This window comes from Salvia hispanica, chromosome 3 (genome assembly GCF_029641045.1).
Source record: "Salvia hispanica isolate PSC_SH4W2 chromosome 3, Shi_PSC_v1, whole genome shotgun sequence".
In the NCBI taxonomy this organism is placed as follows: domain Eukaryota; kingdom Viridiplantae; phylum Streptophyta; class Magnoliopsida; order Lamiales; family Lamiaceae; genus Salvia; species Salvia hispanica.
The window spans coordinates 45,337,642-45,359,938 of NC_142694.1; the positions used below are offsets into that span (position 1 = coordinate 45,337,642).

General features: G+C 38.3%; 3 protein-coding genes across 11 annotated transcripts; 2 read left to right on the forward strand and 1 right to left on the reverse strand.

The window, feature by feature from the left end:
* The first annotated feature begins 952 nt into the window (after positions 1 to 952).
* On the forward strand, positions 953 to 12,445 carry LOC125210160 (uncharacterized). Of its 7 annotated transcripts, none has more exons than XM_089068276.1 (10): positions 953 to 1,098; positions 1,205 to 1,318; positions 2,357 to 3,032; positions 3,123 to 8,749; positions 9,308 to 10,097; positions 10,187 to 10,866; positions 11,301 to 11,436; positions 11,535 to 11,616; positions 11,695 to 11,809; positions 11,995 to 12,445. In XM_089068276.1, the coding sequence occupies exons 2-9, from the start codon at positions 1,268 to 1,270 to the stop codon at positions 11,795 to 11,797; spliced, it is 8,145 nt and encodes a 2,714-aa protein (XP_088924402.1). In that variant the 5' UTR covers positions 953 to 1,098; positions 1,205 to 1,267; the 3' UTR covers positions 11,798 to 11,809; positions 11,995 to 12,445. The 7 variants fall into 7 exon arrangements, with proteins under 7 accessions (XP_088924402.1, XP_088924404.1, XP_088924405.1 ...); XM_089068278.1 differs by having other exon boundaries at positions 2,357 to 3,028; positions 3,134 to 8,749; XM_089068279.1 differs by having other exon boundaries at positions 2,357 to 3,019; positions 3,134 to 8,749.
* Positions 12,446 to 14,161: 1,716 nt separating this feature from the next.
* Positions 14,162 to 17,451, forward strand: LOC125200107 (putative cyclic nucleotide-gated ion channel 14). Of its 2 annotated transcripts, none has more exons than XM_089068284.1 (7): positions 14,162 to 14,397; positions 14,461 to 15,024; positions 15,356 to 15,568; positions 15,648 to 15,949; positions 16,060 to 16,171; positions 16,253 to 16,489; positions 16,564 to 17,451. In XM_089068284.1, exons 1-7 carry the CDS (start codon positions 14,347 to 14,349, stop codon positions 17,293 to 17,295), a joined length of 2,211 nt encoding a protein of 736 aa, XP_088924410.1. In that variant the 5' UTR covers positions 14,162 to 14,346; the 3' UTR covers positions 17,296 to 17,451. The 2 variants fall into 2 exon arrangements, with proteins under 2 accessions (XP_088924410.1, XP_088924409.1); XM_089068283.1 differs by having other exon boundaries at positions 14,164 to 14,397; positions 14,478 to 15,024.
* A 517-nt stretch (positions 17,452 to 17,968) lies between these two features.
* On the reverse strand, positions 17,969 to 20,736 carry LOC148930921 (putative xyloglucan glycosyltransferase 5). 2 transcript variants are annotated; one of them, XM_089066926.1, is made up of 5 exons: positions 19,875 to 20,736; positions 19,493 to 19,786; positions 19,082 to 19,372; positions 18,892 to 19,005; positions 17,969 to 18,814 (listed from the first exon to the last, which is right to left on the reverse strand). In XM_089066926.1, exons 1-5 carry the CDS (start codon positions 20,535 to 20,537, stop codon positions 18,215 to 18,217), a joined length of 1,962 nt encoding a protein of 653 aa, XP_088923052.1. In that variant the 5' UTR covers positions 20,538 to 20,736; the 3' UTR covers positions 17,969 to 18,214. The 2 variants fall into 2 exon arrangements, with proteins under 2 accessions (XP_088923052.1, XP_088923051.1); XM_089066925.1 differs by having other exon boundaries at positions 19,478 to 19,786.
* Positions 20,737 to 22,297: the final 1,561 nt, after the last annotated feature.

Sequence of the window (22,297 nt, forward strand, 5' to 3'; positions counted from 1 at the left end):
AATATGAAGAAGGTTTAATATTAGTAGTACTCTACTATTTTAGACACGTAAGATCACAGCATAAACTTGCAAAACATATTGAAGGAAAAAGTATGCATTCATAATTTATTTTTTTTAATATTTTGCCTTTTCCTTTTGGGATGTTTTTTTTTTGTTTTCACATTTCAAGTTATTTTAAATTAAACCAATATAAACAATTTACAAGTAGTTCAAATTCCCTTCTCCTACCATTGGCTATCACTAATTAACTTGACTCGGACTTTGGATTTTATGAAATGTAAAAAAAAGAAGTGAATGGAAAAAATTATTGAAAAGTATGTCATACATTTTTATAGAATGAATTAGTTAATATGAAGTTGTTCTATTATCAAAAGAAATAAAAAAATTAATTGTAATAAGTATTGATGGGCGAATTGGAAAGGAAATTAGCGATTAGTATCGATGAATAAGACTATTTATCTAAAATATTTCAAACCAAATGGAATATCTCTATTTGAAAGAAAAACCTAATTTCTATTTTTTTTATTACTCTATTTATTTTATAGGAATATACATTCTTTACTTTTTAGTCAGTCCCACAAAAATATGCACTTTTCAATTTAATTTTTTTTTTCTCTCTAATGAGATGAGATTCATTCTCCAGTTTTAATACTTTATTTTTTTTCTCTGCTTCTCTATTACATTACCAATTTTACATTAAAATTTGTGTTGAATCCAGTGTGCATGATCTTTGGGAACGAAATGAATAATTAGTAAATGTATTTAAATTCAAAGGCCGCGTTACGGAGGTTGAACCCAAAAATGAAAACGAAAAGATAAAAAGGACAAAATTATATACTCCAATAAGTTTGGAAGAAAATAATGTTGAGTGTTAGTAATGAGTAATATACTACTCCCAATCATACAAATACGTAAAAATTGATAGGTAGGGCCGAAAATGAAATTAAAAACATAGAGTAACACGAAAACTGAAACGCTTGCCGATTCAGAAAAGAAAAAATTAAGGAAAAAAAAAAAACAAGCATCGCTTCAGATCTAAGAGAACGGTATTTTCAAATACACTCGACATTCACCTCACCAAACCAGCCGTTCAATCGGGTGAGAATCAACTCCATCATTTCCAACTACGTTCAACGATATTTTCAAACCTGATTTTCCTCAATTCGCTAACATATTGAATTCAACAATTGTTTGGGGTTTGCAGAGTGGCGATCTGTTTAATCTAATGGCTATAGGTAGCTGTTAACAACATATTGAATTGGATTGGATGGAAAAAAACAAGAGCCGGACCGATATGTTGGCCGCCGGACGGAAAAAGGTAACTGATGTATTCCTCTCCTGAGCAATTTTTTTTAATGAATGTTGCATATACAGGGGAATATGAGATTTATTTTAAGGTTGAATTGAGGAAATGGATGTGAACGAAGTAAATATGCATAGAATGTTAAACCTCACTCACATGTGATTGTCTTTGTGGAAGTATGAACTTAATTTTGTGCTGGTTTGGAGCTTTATACGTACTGTTTGTTAGAGATTGAATTTTTTTTCCCTGAAATATGCTATCAGTTTTGCTTGCTTTCATTAAGAGAAGAGTTTTGGCAGCAGTTATAGGATAAATGCATATTTATGTGCTTTGTGTTTGGAGGAAGTTTGAGGGCATTGGGTGTGCCGTGATTAGAGCAGTAGCACGCTGCCAGTGCTCAATTCTGGCCCACACCGTATTGAATTAGGAAAAGTAGGTGAATACTGCAATACTGAATAATACTCAAGGAAATGGTGCTCAGTAGTTGTGGGTAGTGTGAAGGAGCATATGAATACTGTAGTGCTTAAGCAACTACTGGTACTCAAGGGCTGTGAATGCCCTGATATTCACATGAAGTGGTTGGTGAATGGTGAATGACTTTTGTTTCTGTCTTCTTTGAAACTACCTCTTTCACCATTTTAGATTATCTGAACAATCCATTCAGTTAAGTGTTGAGGAATTCTTCTGATTGTTGTGTTAGTCTTTTGGCAAATATTATCAGTGTTCAATTTTATGTCAAAATTTGTTTTCCTTTTTTGAAAAACTGGATTGGCATCTAAAACCTTATAGTTATTCATAGTTAATAGGGTGCTAGCTTTACTACAAGTGGTGGTTTGATATGCTCAGAGTCCAGAATAGTATTTTGACCTATGGTGTATAAAACAACTATTTTAAAATGTGTTAACTTCTTAGCTCAATAATTGAAGTGCTAGGAAATACTTCTCTTTCTACTAATTGTGGATCATCTAGTTCCGAAAAATGTTCAACTATTAATATCTTCATATCATGTACTTATTACAATCTTCTGTGGTGATATGCTTCATCATATGTCAGCTTCAACAGTTCAGGCAAAAGAAGGATAATAAAGGAAATAGTAGCAAGCCATCGGGTAAAGGTGGTAAATCCGGGCGTGATAAGACGGAAGGCACATTTGCTGAAGCAGCTGGAGAATTATCCAATCATGATACTGTTGATATTTCAGAGTCAAGTTCTGGAGTGGTTGCAGAGGCAAGTGATACAGCTACTGGTATATCCAAGCATGATGTAACAGGAGACGCTTCCAATGACACAGCCGTACAGCAGCTACATGATGCCGATGGACAGATATCCAAGCATGATGCAGAAGATACTACTGCTTTACCAGAGTCAATTCCTAGAGTGGATACAGTGGCAAGTGATGCTGCTTCTAGAGTAGATCCAGTAAAAAGTGAAAGTCCGGTTGCTAATAAAGATACTTCAGCAAAGGGTAAAGTTGGAATAGCATGTCTTTTGGATGTTACCGGATTCCCACCAGAGGGATCGAGAACAGATAACACTAGTGATGGGCACGATGTAGATATTAGGGCTTCTCCGGAGGATGGATCATCTTCTCTGGTTCTTGAGGACACAACCATTAATGTCCCAGCAATGGTTTTAGATGAGAGGTCAGGAGATTCCAATTTACTTTTGCCCACTGTCATTTCATCTGGACTGGAGAGGGAGCATGGGGAAGAGCAGGTAACAGATGTAGGTTTGTGCCTTCACTCTTGATACTCTACTATTTACTCATTTTGCCTCTTAATTGTTGCTAGAGTTTAAAGTCTGTATAATATTTTGGTAGGGGCAATGCAGGAAGTTGGCGGTTCCGGTGGAAATGAAACTGATGACCGCATGGTGAATTTTCTTGATGGAGATAGCAATCCTCCTACAGATGATGCTAAAGATTCTATTGCAGACAGAAGTACAGCTGATTCAGGGAATAGGTTTGTGGAGGAGAATATCTCTGTTGCCACACAACTCAGCAAGATTGACAATGCATCATTGGCTGATTCTGTTGCCAACTATGCTGGAGAAGCTGAAGAGCCCCGTGACCATTCTTTTGGCACTTCTCCTTTAACTGAGTCCTCAATGATGTCAACCGTAAGATCTGTGGCAATGGGTCATGAGAGAGATGTCACATCATTTGGTCCAAATGATGAGAAACCAGAGGCAGTTAATTTCTCAGATACAGAAGGTACTCAAGCAAACTCTGGAGTTTTTGAGGTTGAAAGATCTTACGAGGTTGAAAGTAACGATAAGGATAATTTCTTAGCATGTAAACACATAGACCTGTCGTCGATTTTGGATGGAAGTGTGGTCAAACTTTCCCAGCTTGCAGATATTTTACAGGTACTTGATCAAGATGAATTCAGGTACATATTCATGTCAAGAGAATCATCAGCTGAGAAACCTAGAAATGCAGATAAGCGTCAAGCTTCTGATGATGTCATTCATGATTCTTTTGAGAGGCTCAAAGAACATTTGTATATGACAAGTTTGTCAAAGGATGCGTGTTATTTACAACTGTCTGAGCATCAAAAGGGGATTGATGGAATTTCAGTCAACTCTTCACTTGTTGAAGTCGAAGGGAAAAATGATACAATTGCCAAAGAAATTGTGCAGTACAGAAATGAGCTCCAGGAGGCTTTATCAGAGAAGGTAGAGCTCGAGAAGCAGCTTCAGTTATCAAGATCTAAGGCTGATGTTTTTGCTGCTAAAGTTAATGAATTGCAGAATAAACTAGAAATGACACAAGGAGAAATGTCAGGCATATTTTCTGAGCTAGTTGAGTGCAGGAATTTGGTACAAGCCTTGCAATCTGAAAATGAAAACTTGAATATAAGTTTCAAAATGATGATCGAGGAAAAAAACAAACTTTCACGGGAGACTACAAATGTTTTGCTGGAGAATGAAAAAATCACTGAGGAATTATATCAGCACAGAGTTTCTTTAGAGTCATTCCAGACTTTAATACAAGATGACAGGAAAAGACTTGAGCATGAAAATTATGGCATGATCAGTGAGAATAGTAAATTACTTGCTGGACTGGCAGAGTGTGAGAATACAGTGGAAGTTCTAAGGGTGGAAAACAAAAATTTGAATGAAATTTTGACATCTTTATCAGAAGAAAGAAAAAAATTTGATGAGGAAAAAGTATCGATGGACCATCAGATTAGCAAAATGTCAGAAGAATCAGTTAACTGCAAAGAAATGATTCTAACTCTTCAGACGGAGATTATCAGCCTGAATGAGCATATGAGATCCATATCTGAGGAGAAGAGCAAGCTTGAAGAAGAGCAGAATACAATTTTCAGTGAGTATGAAAAGCAATATCACAAGTTAGTGGAGTTCAATGTTCTGGAAGCTGTTCTGCAAGCAGAATGCTGTAAGTCAGTGAAGGATCTAAAAGAAGCCAGAACTTCCATTAAGCATTACACTGATGAAAATAAATCCCTCTGTGCTGATTTAGAGTTTCACAAGATCAAACTAAAAGATATAGATTGTCAGAAAAACTCAACTCAGTTTGATGAAGTTGAAAGTCAAGGTGTTAAGAATGATACTGGTGTGTTGCACGAGTCAAAATCTCATCAGTCATCTAGTAGACAGATGAAATTGGATGTTTACAGTGATGCCTTTGGATTTTTAGCACTAAAAAGGAACTTGGAGGAAGCAGGAGTTTTAATGCAGAAACTTGAGAGGGAAATTGAAAGTATGCACTTAGAATCATCTTCATTGAATAGATCAACGGATGCTGTTTCCCCTGGAGTGTCACGATTGATTCAAACTTTTGAGCCAAATGGTTACACAGAGAAGGATGGCCAAGATCCAGAGAAATCCCCTTCATCTGAAGGCCACACAACTGAAGACTCACACATGAGGACCAAAATGGTTGCACAAAATCTGAAGATATTGCTCAAAGAATTAGTAAGTGATGCTGAGGATGCTAGTGAATTTTGTAGAGTTAAGCACAGCAAAGTACTGGCTAATGCTGCTGGAACAGACTTGAGCAAGTATGATGCGTTGGAAGAGCACGATGATCAAGTACAGGAAGCAAATATAGAGCTTATGGTTTTTAATGAGGCTATGAGAGAGCTTATCCATCATGGTGTTGCAAAACAGAGTGAACTTCTTGGTCAATGTGATGCCATGCAGAAGCAAGAAGCTGTTCTAAAATTAGAGAACCATCATCTTCAAGAGAAGATGAATGACTTTCAAGGTCATATTAACGAGCTGCAGGTTCAATTGGAGGGACATTGTAGAGACTCGGATCAGATGACTTCTTCAATTTCCAATCAATTGCAAGCACTCCAATCAGAAGTGTCTGACAGAGAATTGATTCTCCAAGAAGAACAGAGTTCTGTTGCAGCTCAGATTCTTAAGACTGTTGCCATGCTGGATTCTACTGCCAATAATATTTCTGCCAACCCATTGCCTATTGGAAATAGCAACCCTGATGTTGTTGGCTCTGTTGCTGCTTCTGTTGATGGTGCCTGCAAAGTGATTCAGGGTTTTCGTGGACAACTTGAGGCTGCTCAAAGTGAATTTCAAGAAATGTCTCACAAAACTGATGTAGCTCTGAGCATTCTGCATAGACTTTACAGTGAACTTGTGACAACTTTATTTGGGTATGACCCAGATGCAGCTAACAAAGTCATGGCTGATGGTAAAAGGCTGGATCTTTTACATCCTAATTTTTTTGATGCCATATTGGACCAATTGAAAAATCTTTATAGTGAGAGATTGGAGCTTCAGTCTACAAATACACAACTCAGTTCACAGATGACTAACACAGCAAGGGAGACTGATGAACTGCAAAAGTTATGTCTAAAATCAGATACTGTTCTCAAGTTAATTGACGAGATCGAACAATCAGTGAAGTTGGAGAGGCCAGCTGTGTCTGCAGATGATCCTGCCTCACTCCTGGAGTCTCTGATTCATTTACTCATTCAGAAATGCAGAGAAACTGGTCAGGGCTCAAGCTTATGTGCATCTCTAGAAATGCATGTACATGATTTGCAGGGTGAAGTGGAACGCTTGAATTTTGTTCTTATGGAATATGGAAATGAGAACCTGGTTTTTAAGCACAGTCTGAAGAGTGCGCAAGAGGTTGTTATTGCTCTCAATTCTAAAGTGCAAGAGAAAGTTGCTGAGTTAGAACTGTCTGAACAGCGAATATCATCCCTTAGAGAGAAGTTGGGTATTGCAGTTACAAAGGGAAAAGGCCTTATTTCACAACGCGAGAGTCTCAAGCAATCATTAGCTGAAACGTCCAAGGAACTGGAGAAATGTTCGCAGGAATTACTATCTAAAGATGAAAGGCTTCATGAAGTTGAAACAAAAGTAAAAGTCTACGCTGAGGCAGGTGAGCGCATGGAAGCCCTGGAATCTGAGCTCTCCTACATTCGCAACTCAGCTACTGCACTAAGAGAGTCATTTCTGCTTAAGGATTCTGTCCTACTGAGAATAGAAGAGATTCTAGAAGATTTGGAGCTTCCAGAGAACTTCCACTCCAATGATATAATTGATAAGATTGATTGGTTGTCAAAAATGGTTGGAAATCACTCCTTGCCTCTTGGTGAATGGGATCACAGAAGCTCAGCTGAGGGAGTTTCATATTCTGATGCTGGATTTGGTAGTTCAGATGGCTTGAAAGAAGATATGCAGCCAACCCCTACTTCTAGTGAGGATTTAAGGAGAAGATATGAAGAACTGCAAAACAGATTTTATGGGTTAGCTGAGCAAAATGAGATGCTTGAACAGTCATTAATGGAAAGGAACAACCTTGTGCAGCGGTGGGAAATTTTTTTGGACACAGTAGATATGCCATCTCATCTGCGATCTGGGGAACCTGATGATAAGATTCAGTGGTTGGGAAGTGCACTATCAGAGGCACAAAACCATTCTTATTCTCTCCTGCAGAAGATTGATAACTTGGAGACTTTTTGTGCATCCCTAAGAGCTGATGTTGAAGATTCACAAAGAAGAACATCTGAGCTTGAAGCAGCTTTCCATCAGGCTTGCTCAGAAAAAGAAATCCTAACAAAGGACTTGGAGATACTGAGACAAGAAAATGATGAAAGCATAAAAAGAATAGCTGATCTTCAGAATGAATCAAGTTTGTTGCAAACACAGAAACTTCGGTTGGAAGAAGATAAGGATCACATTGAGGATGTAATTAGAAGACTGAAGGAAATGGTTAAGAATGCTCTTCAGGATTCTTGTCATGAAGATGTGGTACTTGATCAGGAGGGGGTTGGATATTTTGAAGAGATATTGAGGAAGCTAGTAGAGGAACATAAGACACTATCATCTGGGAACCTTGCTAATGTGGATTCTACTGATGTGCACATCACTGGAAAGGAGGAGCTGTCTAACACTTCCAGAGATTTTGAAGAGCAGGATGTCACGACTTTAAGCAAAAAACTAGATGAATCTATGGGTGAGCTAATGAGCTTGAAGGAGGAGAAAGATGGATACATGCAGACCAATCAATCCTTGGTCCGTGAATTGCAGGAGCTGGAAGTAAAAAAGAAAGAATTGGAAGAGCTGCTTAGCCAAGAAGAGCGAAAATCAGCTTCTTTGAGAGAGAAGCTAAATATTGCTGTTAGAAAAGGGAAGTCCTTGGTGCAACAGCGAGATGGCATGAAGCAATCAATCGAAGAACTAAATGCTGAGGTTGAGCGCCTCAAGTCTGAGAGCAAGCACACTGACAAAACTATTTCTGAGTTTGAGGAACAGATCAAGGACTTGTTGGCTGCCCGCGACAGGCTACAGGTGGTGGAATCTGAAAATAGTGTCCTCAGGGATCGCCTGGCAGAAACTGAACGCTATATGCTGGAGAAAGAGGGTAGCTGGAGCAATATTTTGAATGCTCTGGGTGAAATAGATGTTGGATTTGAAATTAATTCTGTAAATCCTGTTGAGAGGATAACAGAAATAGGGAAGTACTTGCATGGTCTACATGGTCGAATGGATTCCCTTGAACAAGATTCAAGAAAATCTAAAAGAGCAGCTGAACTACTGCTTGCAGAGTTGAATGAAGTTCAGGAAAGAAATGATGGCCTTCAAGATGAACTAGCAAAAGTTGTTGATGAACTTTCAGAAGCTTCCAGGCAAAAGGATTTAGCTGAAAATGCCAAACATGAAGCTGTTGCACACATTGAAAAACTGTCTTATTTACACTCGGAGGAAAAGGAGAGACAAATGTCTGAAATTACGGTTTTAAAATTTGGTGTGGACAACATGAAAAATGATCTTTCTGCAATTGACAAAGAACTGGGGGATGCTCTTTCCAAAGATTTGGAAGTTTTGTACAACGTGAAGGTTACAATGAATTCATTTTTTGATTTAGATGTCGTTCCTGATCTGGGTGCCAAATTTCCTGGCAGCTTACCTGGGGGCACATTGTCTACAAAATCAGAGAACAAGGTAAACTGATTATGTTATCACACTCTTATATGCCCATAGATAATACTTATGGCCATTTGAAACAATATTCCCTTTCCTGAATGTTCCATACAAAGGCAGCATTTGTGTCGTAAGATGTGATGCACTGGCCTCCTCTAAGTATTATGTTTTCAACGTGAACAAATTTCTTAGTTTATTTTCTGTGTTATAAGGTGTTTCTGATTGAACTTTTTTGGGTTTCGGGAAATGATAATCATTGTGTTCTTGAAGACGGAATTATAAACTCTTTGTGTTTGAGGTGAGGGTCAGGTTTGAGAATATTATTTTTGTACTAATAAAAGAGGGAGCTCAAGCAAGAGAAGTGATTTCCTTGGTATTACTATAGTTGAGAAAAACAGTATAGGGCAGGGTGCTTTTCCTTTAGATGATATTGTTTCAGTATTGTCCTTCATGTTTGGGCATGGCATTTATGTCTGACAAATGACACCTGCAAGCTTCCTGTTAATCCTGACTGTTCTGTCTCTCGAGTTTCTGACTGTGTATGAGATGCCTGAGCTTAACATTGTATTTCACCTGCAGGTTTTTATGACCCAAATTGATTCTATCCGGGAGCGAATTCACGAGCATTCACGTTTATTACAAGAAGAATCATCTCGCTTATCTGAAGTAGTCATGAATGTTCATAGAGGGTATATTTCTGAGAAGGAGTTTTATGAATCTGTGAAGAGAGATGCTGAGCGTTTACAATCAATTGACAAAGAGGAGTCGTCAAAATTGCATATCTTGCATGGAAACATGACATTGTTGTTTGAAAACTGTGCTATTGCAATTTCAAGACTCGAAAACTGGAAGGAACATATGGTTGAAAATGCCTTGGCATCTAGATCTCCACAGAACTTAAATTCTCAAAATCAAATTGGAGGAAATATTTCCGTAGGCGATGCTAGCATCTTCAATGAGGAAAGCATTAGGAACATGTGCGACAAACTATCACTGGTTGTGGGGGATTCCATAAGCATGCATACTAATGAGTTGGGCAGAGTGATGGAAGTTGGGCAGAGTGAGATGAAGAGTACCATAATGAATTTACAGAATGAACTTCAAGAGAAGGATATCCAGAAAGAGAAAATTTGCAAGGAACTTGTTGGTCAAATAAAGGAAGCTGAAACTAATGCAAAGAATTATTTACTTGACCTTCAGCAGGCAAGGGTAAAGCTAGATGCTTCACAGAGACAATTGGATGTAATGGGTGAGGAGCGCAAGTTGTTGGAACAGAGAGTGAAAGAACTCCAAGTTAATGAAACTAATGCCATAGATTTGCAGCAGAAAGTCAACTCACTGACAGATGCACTAGCTGCAAAAGTACAAGGTCAGTTATATGCTATATATAGCTTCTATGTAGATCACTAAGTGCTTTTGTAAAGACCCCATTCTAATCTATTCATTGTACTGCTGCAGAATGTGAGGGGCTGATGCAAGCCCTTGATGAAGAGGAGACGGAAATGGAAAACCTTGCAAACAAGATTGTGGGGTTTGAAAATGAGTTGCATCAAAAGAACAAAGACTTGGAGAACCTTGAAGCGTCTCGTGCTAAAGCTTTAAAGAAGCTTTCTGTCACCGTGAGCAAGTTTGATGAACTTCATTATCTCTCTGAAAATCTCCTATCTGAGGTTGAGAAACTCCAATCCCAGCTGCAAGAGAAAGATGGAGAGATTTCTTTCCTTAGGCAAGAGGTTACTAGGTGCACTAATGATGCACTAGCTGTCACACAGATGAGCAAGAAGAGTTCTGATGAGATTCGGGAGTTGCTTGCGTGGCTTGATTCCTCGATATCTCATGTACAGGTCAATGATGTAACTATTGATTATTCAAATCACCTGGTCGACGAATATAAAGAGGTATTACAGAAGAAGATTTTGGACTTGATATCTGAGTTGGAGAATCTTCGTGTGACGACCCAGAACAGAGATATAATGTTGCAAGAAGAGAGAATTAAAGTGGATGAATTAACACAAAAAGAACAGCATCTGAAGAACTCATTACGAGAAATGGAATCTCAACTATTTGTGCTCCAAGGTGTTGGGGGTTCTGATAAAACTACAAAATCTACTTCAGAGATTGTGGAGGTTGAGCCAACGGTATGCTGCATAGTTATTTTGTAATTGTCTTGTTCGAATTGCCTTAATCTTCCCTCTTAATATGATGTCTGTTGCTAGAATGACATGATTAAGTCTGCATATAATACATGCTCTATATAGGAAGTATGATATGTTTTTCATCTTTAGCTATATATCAGTTCAGGATAACATAGTATAGTATATCAAATTTACTTGCTTTAATACCTCCATGAGAGAAATACAATCTTAAGAGGGCTATAATTATTACAGTTAGTAAGAAGTCCTAAACCTGTATTGATAATATCCAATGTTGTTAAATATCAGCCATATTGGATTTTCTCGCTTATTTTCTTTCTTGCAGTCATCTATTTTTCTTTGATAAACTTGTTTTTCCTTTTCTTCTATGCTTTTCTGGTAGTTGGCATATCATGTCCACAATGTATTGATTGGTGCAGAAAAACAAATGGAAGTCTAGTGGGACCATTGCTCCGCAAGTTCGAAGCTTACGGAAACCAAATAATGATCAAGTTGCCATTGCAATAGATATGGATGGCAATAGTCCGGGGCTGGAGGATGATGATGATGATAAAGGTAATGTAATTTTGGCCAGTGGGCAATATAAGTGGCAAACATAGAATTTGTAGAGCCTCTTCAACGATATTTTACTTATACTTATGTTGTCAATTCAGCTCATGGTTTTAAGTCGCTGACCACATCAAAAATTGTCCCACGATTTACAAGACCTGTCTCAAACATGGTTGATGGATTATGGTAAGCCTTAATATCAACTTGTACTTGTATTTTAAATGTATTATGCCTATATTGATTTCTATTGGCATATTGTTTCAGGATGTCCATCGACCGAGCCCTAATGCGACAACCTGCTTTACGTCTTGGTGTAATCCTCTATTGGGCTTTGATGCATGCCATGCTTGCAACTTTTGTAGTCTGAGAATCTGAACTGGTCAGCGCTGTCCCTCGTTCACTCTTTTTAAGCTTATCTCAGATCTATATTATCTCTAGTTTTTCTTAAAGTGCACCCATATCATCAGGATATCTGAACTTTGCTTGCCTTTTCAATTTCACGCCATCAATTCTCTCTCGGTAAAATTAGTTGTGCTGATGTGTTAGCCTCTTTTAATCCTGCAGGTCTCTGATAATTCTAGGTCACCATCACAGCTTCAGTTGTGGCTGAGATAAGTTTATTAGCTTTTATACGTATAATCATCTAGGTCGCTCATTCTTTCGTCATTCGTGGACCAGGGAACTGTGATTTCCTCGCTTTTACAACACGAATCACAGATTGCTTGGTGTTTTTCCAATAAGAAGGGAAGTTATTATATAGGATTACTATACAGTGGAGATGCAGGTGATTGATTATAGTCGAAAGAAGATATTCTTCTGTTTTGTCATGGCAAGACCGGCAATTCGCCTTAGTTTTGTTCATTCTCTCTGTGGAATTGTTTTTTTTTTTGGTACTGCATCACCCATATATTATAGCTCTAGTGCTGGATCATCAAAATGTTGTATTTGACACTTTCTGGGATTGGGATTTTCCCCCCCTGGTAGTGGTATATACATATATCGTTTCAAAACGTTATTCTCACTGTGATGAGATGGAGAATAAAATTTAATGGAAAAACAGCACCATAATATGAAACAAGTTTCGAATCTCATTTGCTGTAATGAAAATTTTTGTTTTTTATTTTCTGCGTTGATTGATGAATTAACAAGTTAGCAATTTAACAAAAGTTAATAATATAGCGCGTCCTATTGATACATTTATACGTAATGGAAATATTGTATAGTAACAAGTATGTAATGAAAAAATTGCTTCAATATAATGCGGTTTTACACCATGGAAACCTTATAATTACATAATAAAACTAATGAATCATTATGATGCATCATTATTCCAAATCATAGGTTTTTTTTTTCACATGAAATTATCGATTGGCTTGTTAATAAACTCAAATCAAAGGTTATTTTCGCATGAAAAATAATTGTCAATTGCTATTCATGAAAGCAATTTGAAAAATTGCACTTATTAAGTTTGTAGGTGTCGATCAAACTTACGGAGTTACTCACGCTATTAACTATTGATGATCTTAATCATTTAATAGAAAGAACACAATAAATGTTTCCCATAAAACGTGAAAGACAAATAAACTCGATGGCAATCTTGTCTTGGAAAAATGGAAGTGAGGATTGCAAATGAAACCAAATATATAAAGTGATTGTGATCTCCAAAGTGAGGATTGCAAATGAAAAGTGATTGTGATCTCGAGAATGTACAAAGAAATTCTTGATCATCACAACTTTTGCAATGCGGCTAAAATCAACGAAGATAAATTGTGGAAAAAATCATAAAATTTGGTATAAAAATGACAAAATTTGAATTTGTTATAGTTCTTACATGGGTGAAAAAAAATAACTGAAATTGTATCTAATACGGAAATCAAGAAATCATCAGCACTCGTCATTGCATATGACTTAAGTGATATTGTATATACATAAATAAAATGATGTTTAGTTGAAAAGTATCACTTTTTCAGTTGAATTTTTATGTTGCGAAACATAATTGAATTTTATCAAATTTCATATTTTTTTTGATAATTTTCCCATTATTATACCTATAAAATATGTACTTGTTGAAACTGAAAATGATATTAGCACTACATAGTATTTTATTTTGATCAAATCTTCCTCGAAAGAAAATAGATAAAAATGGAAGAAGAGTGGACATATTTAATTTGGGTCACGTGCGCAGAACGTGGAGATAACGGATACGGCGCCAAAATCGTCGGCAGCCATCTCCATCTTACACGTGCACATATCCAATGTCTACAATTTTCTGATATTTTTCCACAATTCCATTTATTCAGCCACTTCTAATTGCATATTACAATTACTAAATACAAATATATAAATCCAATTTGCACTTACAATATTGTTTTCATAATTATGTAGATTTATCACTTTTTCAATTTTACAGTTGTTCCATTCCATAAATCAAGAAAGCAAATAAATTTGACACAAAAATATTTGTCATGCAGGTCAACATACCAAAAATTAAATTAAAACTAAAAATTGAATAAAAAGTTGTGCATTGTTTGATAATCAACCCTTTAAAGTTTAAATTATAGTAACTAAAATTAATTATATATAACGTTTTAAATCTTGGAGAATTAATGTCGTAAGTTTACTTTCATTTGAATTCTCTCTACTCTCTCTCTGTGTTCAGTTTCCATTCACTGCACGGTTAGTTAATGACTGACAAAATAGCTGTTTCATATTTTGCAGCCATTTATTGACAAACCTTTTAATGCCAAGTCAACTTCATACAAAATTAAGGTTCCACTTCATTCATGACAAGACATATCCCTCACAATTTGGGCTTTCCATAGTGAGTTTGGCAAGAATTCTTGAATCTGCGCTTCCAATTTTCAAACCACAATCATTTCTTTAGCAAATAATGAAGAGGGCTTCCCTTTAATCTGGATGCATTCACTGTTTAATCATCATGGACTTCAAGAAACAGAAGCAAGTCAGGTGAAATCTCTAAACTCATTCTGTAGCTTTAGCTTGCATCCCATTTTCACAATTTATGCTAAGGATAAACATGTTTTTAGGTTCCACAATGAGGAAAAAAGGAATCTTGATGAGAAAAATGGGGTTCACAGCCTTGAAAAGCAACTGCCTGTGTACAAAAACTCAAAAACCCCATGGAAATCTGAAGGAGGGTATGGGGAAAAGGCTCCCAAATTTGGCAGGTCTAAGGTTTTTCCAGAATGCCAAGAGCCTGAGAAAAGAAGAATCTTGGATCCTGGAAGTGATGTTGTGTTGAAATGGAATAGGATTTTCTTGTGTTCTTGTTTGGTGGCACTCTTTGTGGATCCCTTGTTTTTCTATCTCCCTTCTGTGCTGAATCAGGGCTCTGGCAGTTCTTCATGTATGCATATAGACCTGAATTTGGGGATAATTGTGACCTGTTTTAGGACATTGGCTGATGTGCTGTATCTGCTGCATGTGGTTATCAAGTTTAGGACTGCTTATGTTTCTCCTAGATCAAGGGTTTTTGGCAAGGGTGAACTTGTCATGGATCTTGATCAGATTGCAAAGAGGTATTTGAGGTCCGAGTTCTTCATCGATGCGATTGCAGCATTGCCTCTTCCTCAGGTAGCCTCAATTTTGCTTTCTTGATAGCTCTTGGTGCCTTAATTTGGTTTAGTATTCAATTATGGAGTTTTAGTCCTTAATTAAGCTCTATATTGTGAAAAATCTTGCAAAACTGAGGGAGCTGTTGAGTGTTGTTTCAGTAATTGTGTGACATGGCATGAGAGAAAATGAGATAGGTGTAAAAAACATACAACTATTGAACTCTTACATTGAGCCTAATTTGGGGTGGTTGAATCAAATCATTGAATAGATATTTCGTTCTTGGTGAATTGGTGATGATGATTATGGAAGCCGTTTGAGTGTAGTGTTTGGTTTGTTCCTTTTTTTCCAGATTGTGATATGGACGATATTACCAGCGATCAGAAGCTCCCATGCTGATCACACGAACAATGCGTTGATACTGATTGTCCTGCTGCAGTACGTCCCGAGGCTGTATCTAATCTTCCCCTTGAGTTCTCAAATCATCAAAGCTACTGGAGTAGTCACAAAGACAGCCTGGGCCGGTGCTGCATACAATTTGCTACTCTACATGCTTGCAAGTCATGTATGTCGATGCTTTGAACTTGCATTCAGTTTCTCTTTCAGTCGGATTCTCTGAAAAATGATGTATCTACTTTTGTTAGGTGTTGGGAGCTTCCTGGTACGTGCTGTCTATTCAACGACATGCCACATGTTGGAAGTCAGCTTGCACAGTCGAAATGAATACCACCGGATGTTCCCTTGGCTTTCTGGATTGTAGCGCTTTGTACCACAGTGACAGAGAAAAATGGGTGAATAGCACGCACGTCTTCAGAAGATGCAATCCCGGTGATACTACCTACTTTAACTATGGCATTTTTGGAAATGCTGTTGCGAACAACGTTGTCTCATCTGATTTTGTGGAGAAATACTTCTACTGCTTATGGTGGGGCTTACAGAACTTGAGGTATTGAAAAACTGCACTGTCAAATGTTTCGAGACAAATTTCTGCACAAATGACCTTATACTTCATTCTTTTAATCCGATGTATATTGACTTGTTATTCATTTGTTGTAGTTCGTATGGCCAGACATTGGCAACGAGCACGTTTATTGGTGAAACTCTGTTTGCAATACTCATTGCTATCTTCGGGCTTGTTCTGTTTGCTCATTTGATTGGAAATATGCAGGTATTGTGAGAGTCCTTTTTGTGTTGTGTAGTGCTTTAAATCGGTTTGCTCATTTCATCGGTTTGTCGTTTATTTCTGCAGACCTATCTGCAATCGATCACTGTGAGGCTCGAGGAGTGGAGGCTTAAGCGAAGAGACACTGAGGAATGGATGAGGCATCGCCAACTACCACAAGATCTGCAGCAACGCATCAGGCGTTTTACACAGTACAAATGGCTAGCCACGAGGGGAGTTAACGAGGAATCCATCCTGCGTGGCTTGCCTACTGATCTCTGTCGTGACATCCAACGCCACCTCTGTTTAGACCTTGTTCGACGTGTAAGATATCCATCATTGATGTTTTCATCTGGTCGCAGACTTCACAATGTAACGGTGTCGTTTCCCAATTTCAGGTACCATTTTTCTCACAGATGGACAGTCAACTCCTAGACGCCATATGTGAGCGCCTAGTGTCGTCTTTAAGCACCCAGGGGACGTATATTGTTCGTGAAGGCGATCCTGTGACGGAGATGCTCTTCATTATCAGGGGGACGTTGGAGAGCTCCACCACCAACGGAGGGCGGACAGGATTCTTCAACTCGACAATATTGAGACCGGGTGATTTCTGTGGGGAGGAGCTGCTTTCATGGGCTTTGCTGCCAAGGTCTACCCTAAACTTACCCTCTTCGACCAGAACGGTTAGATCCCTTATCGAAGTGGAGGCGTTCGTGCTAAGAGCAGAGGACCTCAAGTTTGTGGCGAATCAGTTCAGACGTCTCCACAGCAAGAAACTGCAGCACACGTTCCGTTACTACTCCCACCACTGGAGGACATGGGCGGCCTGCTTCATTCAGGTGGCCTGGCGACGACACAAGAAGAGAACCACCGCGAAGAGCCTGAGCATGAAAGAGTCCTTCTGTGTATCCGATGAGGGACATTATTCACATGACGAAAATGACAAAGAGGATGAATCCACTGCCTGCATCCCGTCTCAGCCAGCAATGCAGAGCCTTGGAGTAACGATACTGGCTTCTAGATTTGCTGCCAACACGAGAAGAGGAGCGCTCAAGGCCAAGAACGTGCAATTGCCCAAGCTGCAGAAGCCCGAAGAGCCAGACTTCTCAGCCGATCCTGATGATGACTAGCATCAATTCTCCAAACTCAGGAGACTCGATCTGATGGAGACGCGTATCTTAAGCTAGAGAATTATCCAGAAAGAAAGCACTAGTATACTAGTTTTTGTACAGGAAAAGACAATATTTTGATACAAAGTTCTTGAAATGCCTATACTACTTTCTGAATTTTGAATCAGAATATTATTGCCTTTGTCACAACTGTTTGATTTTATCACAGTTTTCTACAACTGGATTAACTGACTCAAGAAATCTAGCATGTGAAACAAATGGGACATCAAAACACTTGTCATAATGAATGCCAAATCACAGAACCATGCACGTTTTTTCCAGCCTTCAATATGAAGATGTATTTAATGCAATAAAAGATGCCACCCTTTTCTGCAGGTGGGCTGTCCTAATCCAAGATCACATCTTTTTCTTGATGGAGAAAGGTAGTAAATGAGCTTGCTCTGAAAAATAGACACTTTGATCAAATCACCAATGCCCACAAAAATATTCCGTGGCCCCCTTCAACGGATGAAATTTAGGCTGTTCACAACAATGTTCCCTCTGCCGACACTCATTAGACTTACAGAATGCAAGAACAGTAACCGAGGGCCGTGGTGGTGGTGGTGCAACGGTTCTTGATCAAGAATTTACGACAGTGGGATGTGAATATGGAAAATCATAATACATACAAATATGTAAGAGAGGGAAAATGAATTAGAACTATACTTAATTTACATAAACAGCTATCTGTGGAGTGCTTACTATACATCTGTGCAACAGCATATGAATATGGAAAAAAATTTAGGTTTGTATGTATATATATGTAGCATGAAAATCTTATTAAAAATTGATGAATAAATGCTCTATAGTGACTGATTCTGAGCCAAATCATCCAATAATCAGGAATGTGTGTATGTATCTTCACTTGAACTGCATCAAGCTAGCTCATTTGCTCTCCGATCAAATCAAGGCCGACGAGGAGGAAAGTGAAGCCTTGGAAGAGGAGGAAGTAGAAGTGGAGTCCATGAGCTGACAAGAGGCTTCTAACTGCAGCTGTGAGCAGCAGGAATGCAAGAGCCAACTCTTTTCTGTAAATCTTGTTAGTTTTCTTTACACCTTTCCCCTTTCCCTCCTCCAAAAGGCTCACATCGCTCTCAATCAGTGCTTTCGTGTCCCTATCCGCTGTGGCCAGCAGGTCCGTCTCTGAGGACCTTCCGGCCTTCTTGGTGACAATCCACTCGTACGAGCTGCCTAGCTGGAACAGCCCCGAGACCATGGCACTGAACTTGGTCACGGACATGGTGTTCTCGAAGAGGAGGTACGGGGCGATGAAGGGGAGGGATTTTGGCGCGGGGAATATGTTGATGACCGTCATGAGCACGGGCACGTAGCAGATGATCCACATAGGCAGCTCGGCCTCGGGGATGAACATCGTTATAGGCAAAACGACGCAGAACAGTGTGAAGGAATAGAATGGGAGGATGAGCTTCCTCAATAGGAAAAAGAGGAATATCAAGTTTGCCTTCTTCCAAATGGATATCTGTACAAAGCTTTTCCACATTAGGCCTAATGGTATTATAAGGTAACGAAAGATCGAAAATCGGAGCAGAATGTTACCTTTGATTTCAGCACAGCAGGGAGGCACAACCGGAAGAGCTGCATCGGCCCTGAGTGCCACCGATGTTGCTGCTTCCGGTATGTCTCAAACGACTCGGGAACCTCACACAAAACCTAACAGATGTTGAAACAGACTCAATCAAATGATATTCCCGACTAACAAAAACTAGTTTGTTGCAACTATTAGTACCTTGACATCATTGAGGTATATGAAACTCCAACCATTGAGATGTGCCCGCACAGCGATGTCCATGTCCTCAACAGTGGTCCGGTCGAGCCAGCCCCCGGAGTCCTCCAACGCCTTGATCCTCCAAACCCCAGCCGTCCCATTGAACCCGAAGAAGTTCAAGAACGCGCCATTCACCTGCTGCTCCACCTCAAAATGGAAGCACAAGTTGATGTTCTGCAACCGAGTCAGCAAGTTCTCGTCCTTGTTCACAAACGCCCAACGCGTCTGCACCAGCCCTACCTCCGGCTTCCCCTGCACCAAAACAACTCCATCACTACTCTTCACTCACTCAACACATTAACATCATCCAACCATATATATATATATATATATATATATATATATATATATATATACCTCAAAATGTGGCACCGTGAGCTTGAGGAAATCCGGGGCAGGCTGGAAATCTGCATCAAAAATCGCAACGAATTCATAATCCTTCACATAGTCACAGCTCATGGCAGAGTTGAGATTCCCGGCTTTGTATCCGGTTCTAACAAGGCGATGGCGATAGACAATGTTGACGCCACTCTCCCTCCACCTCGAGACCTCATTCTTGATCATGCATTGGATCACCTCATCGTCGGAATCATCAAGAACTTGAACCAAAAAACGATCTTTCGGCCAATCCAGCTGACACACCGCTGAAATCGACATCTCATACACCTAATCAACACAAAACACAACAAACAATCAGTTTTTTTTTCCCTCTCTTAGCCAAATTGTTGAAACATGAATCCAAAAACCGCATCACCTCACGCTCATTGCACATCGGGATTTGCACGAGAACCATAGGATGATCACGAGCATCGTTGGAACGAAGAGAGTTTTCGATTACGGTAGGCTTGATCTTCTTGATCTTGATGTAGAAGCACCCGAGGAAGAGGATGAGACGGTCCAAAGACTGTATCATAAAGAGAGCTACACACAGCATGGAAAGAGACTGAACGAAAGGAGCAATGTAGCGGCGGCGCAGCTCAAGCCACGCCGCGTAGATCGATTGGAACATCCCTTTCTCTAGATAACGCAAGCCTTTGAAGTGAGCCGCGGCTTCCAAGGCTAAAGCCGCCAACGCAGCAAACAGCAGCAGCTTGATCACTCTCAGCATTAGCTTCCCCTTCCCGAGCTTCTCGGTGGCGGCGGCGGCTCCACGCCGCTTCCTCACCGCGGCGAGTAGACCCCACGCGCCGGCGGCCAGCCACGTAAAAAATCCGGCGGCGCGGTTGGCCTTGAGGAGGAGGATCCACCTCACTTGCTTGGCGTTCCTGAGGCGGCTCTTCTCCACCGGCTTGAATGCGGCGTCGGCGCCGCCGATCTCGACGACGGAGAAGCTGGGATTCTCCATTTTCACGATCACCGGAGTTCCCTGCGGCGTTTCCTTGCCCCACCACTCAAAAAGATTCAATTTTGGAGCCATTTTTGTGATCAATTGAGGAAATTGACAAGAATTACTTTATGATTGTGAATTTGAGAGGGGCCATGAAAGAGCAGTGTTACAAAACAATGCATATTCATTAAATAGTGGGAAATAGAGAATTATTTTGGCAATATTCTTTCCTCAATCTGAAAGACTATCATGGCAAGGCGCCATTATAGAGAAAGGTATATACCATCTGCAACTACAGTGAAGCAATTGGATTGCGTTACTCATTTCACCAGTCAAACATTAATTTATTGCTCCATTATTCTAATTTCAGTAGCAAATAAAATGAAATTTGAAAATTAATAGATTACCCCAAATAATATGATAAGTATGCCATAATAAATTCCTACAAAATTGCATGAATCCTTATTGTTATATGTATAAACATATTCAACCAATCCAATATTATGTCAATCAAATTTCCTTTTCTTGAATTGAATTTATACTTCTTTATTGTCTACTTACATCGATTTGAACATAAATTAAAATTACCAATGATGATTATGGAAATAATTAAGTGATTTTAATCAATTTTAATTATATTATTGTTTAATTCTGCTGAAATAATTTAATTTTAATCTACAACTTTTTTTGAATTACTTGATTTCTATTTAATTATACAATTGTGATTTTCCGTTTAATTTTATAATTGGAGATTTTAGTTTTCAATTAAATAATCAAGAATCTTAAATCCATTTGAATAATTGAAAATTAAATATATTAAAATATTAAATAATTGTGTAATATTGCTGTTATACGACAATATTTATAGTACTATTAATTACTCTCTTAGTCTCACTTTAGGAGACCCGATTAACCATATTTGGGTGTCCCATTTTAGGAGTCCCGATTGAAATATCATAAATGGTAATAGGTCTCACATTCCATTAACTTTTTTTCACTCACATATTATTATAAAACTAATATATAAAAGTATGACCCACATTTCACTATTTTTTTTCATCAATATTCCTTTACATTTCTTAAAACTCGTGCCGAACTCAAATGTGACTCCTAAAGTGGAACGGAGAGAGTAGTACTACATATACATCACTACATCATATAAATAATACTAGTAATTAGAAAAAAAAAACACATTTAAAAATTGGTAAAAACTTAATCTTAAACTAAAACAAAAAAATTATTTAAGTACCAATAAACCAATTTATTTCATACATGTTTATTGCTATTAATAGTTTATATTTGTCTAACAAATTAAGTTCTAGTTTTCCTTGAGCCTATGGAGTGCTTTGGTTGCTTAATTTTGGCACTTCTCTAATTTTGGAGTACATTGTACTTATAACTTAATCGTCGACACTCACACTATTAATTAGTTAGATCATATAAACTTAGTAAAATTTAGATAATAAATGGTTTTAAAAGCGAGAAAAAATAATTGAATAAACAAATAAGTAAAAAGAATAATAGTGTAAAATCATTTAAACATTTACGATTATTATATTATTAGTATTTCATAACCATATTTACTAAAATACCATGTTACGAATATAATTATTGATATTAAATTGCAGAAGCAGTATTTGTCAAAAACTGCAGTGGCCATCACTGATTGAGAGCAAGGAGCATGAGCTTTGTATGGTGAAATCTTGTTCTTTGGGAAAGAAACAACTTTTTTGTTCATTTATTTACAGAAATTCAATTTTTTATTTATCATGGAGCATGTATTTAAATACAAGAGGATGAAGCAAATACAGTTGACTCAAGATGAGCTTCTGCAAACTTTTATAGGAACA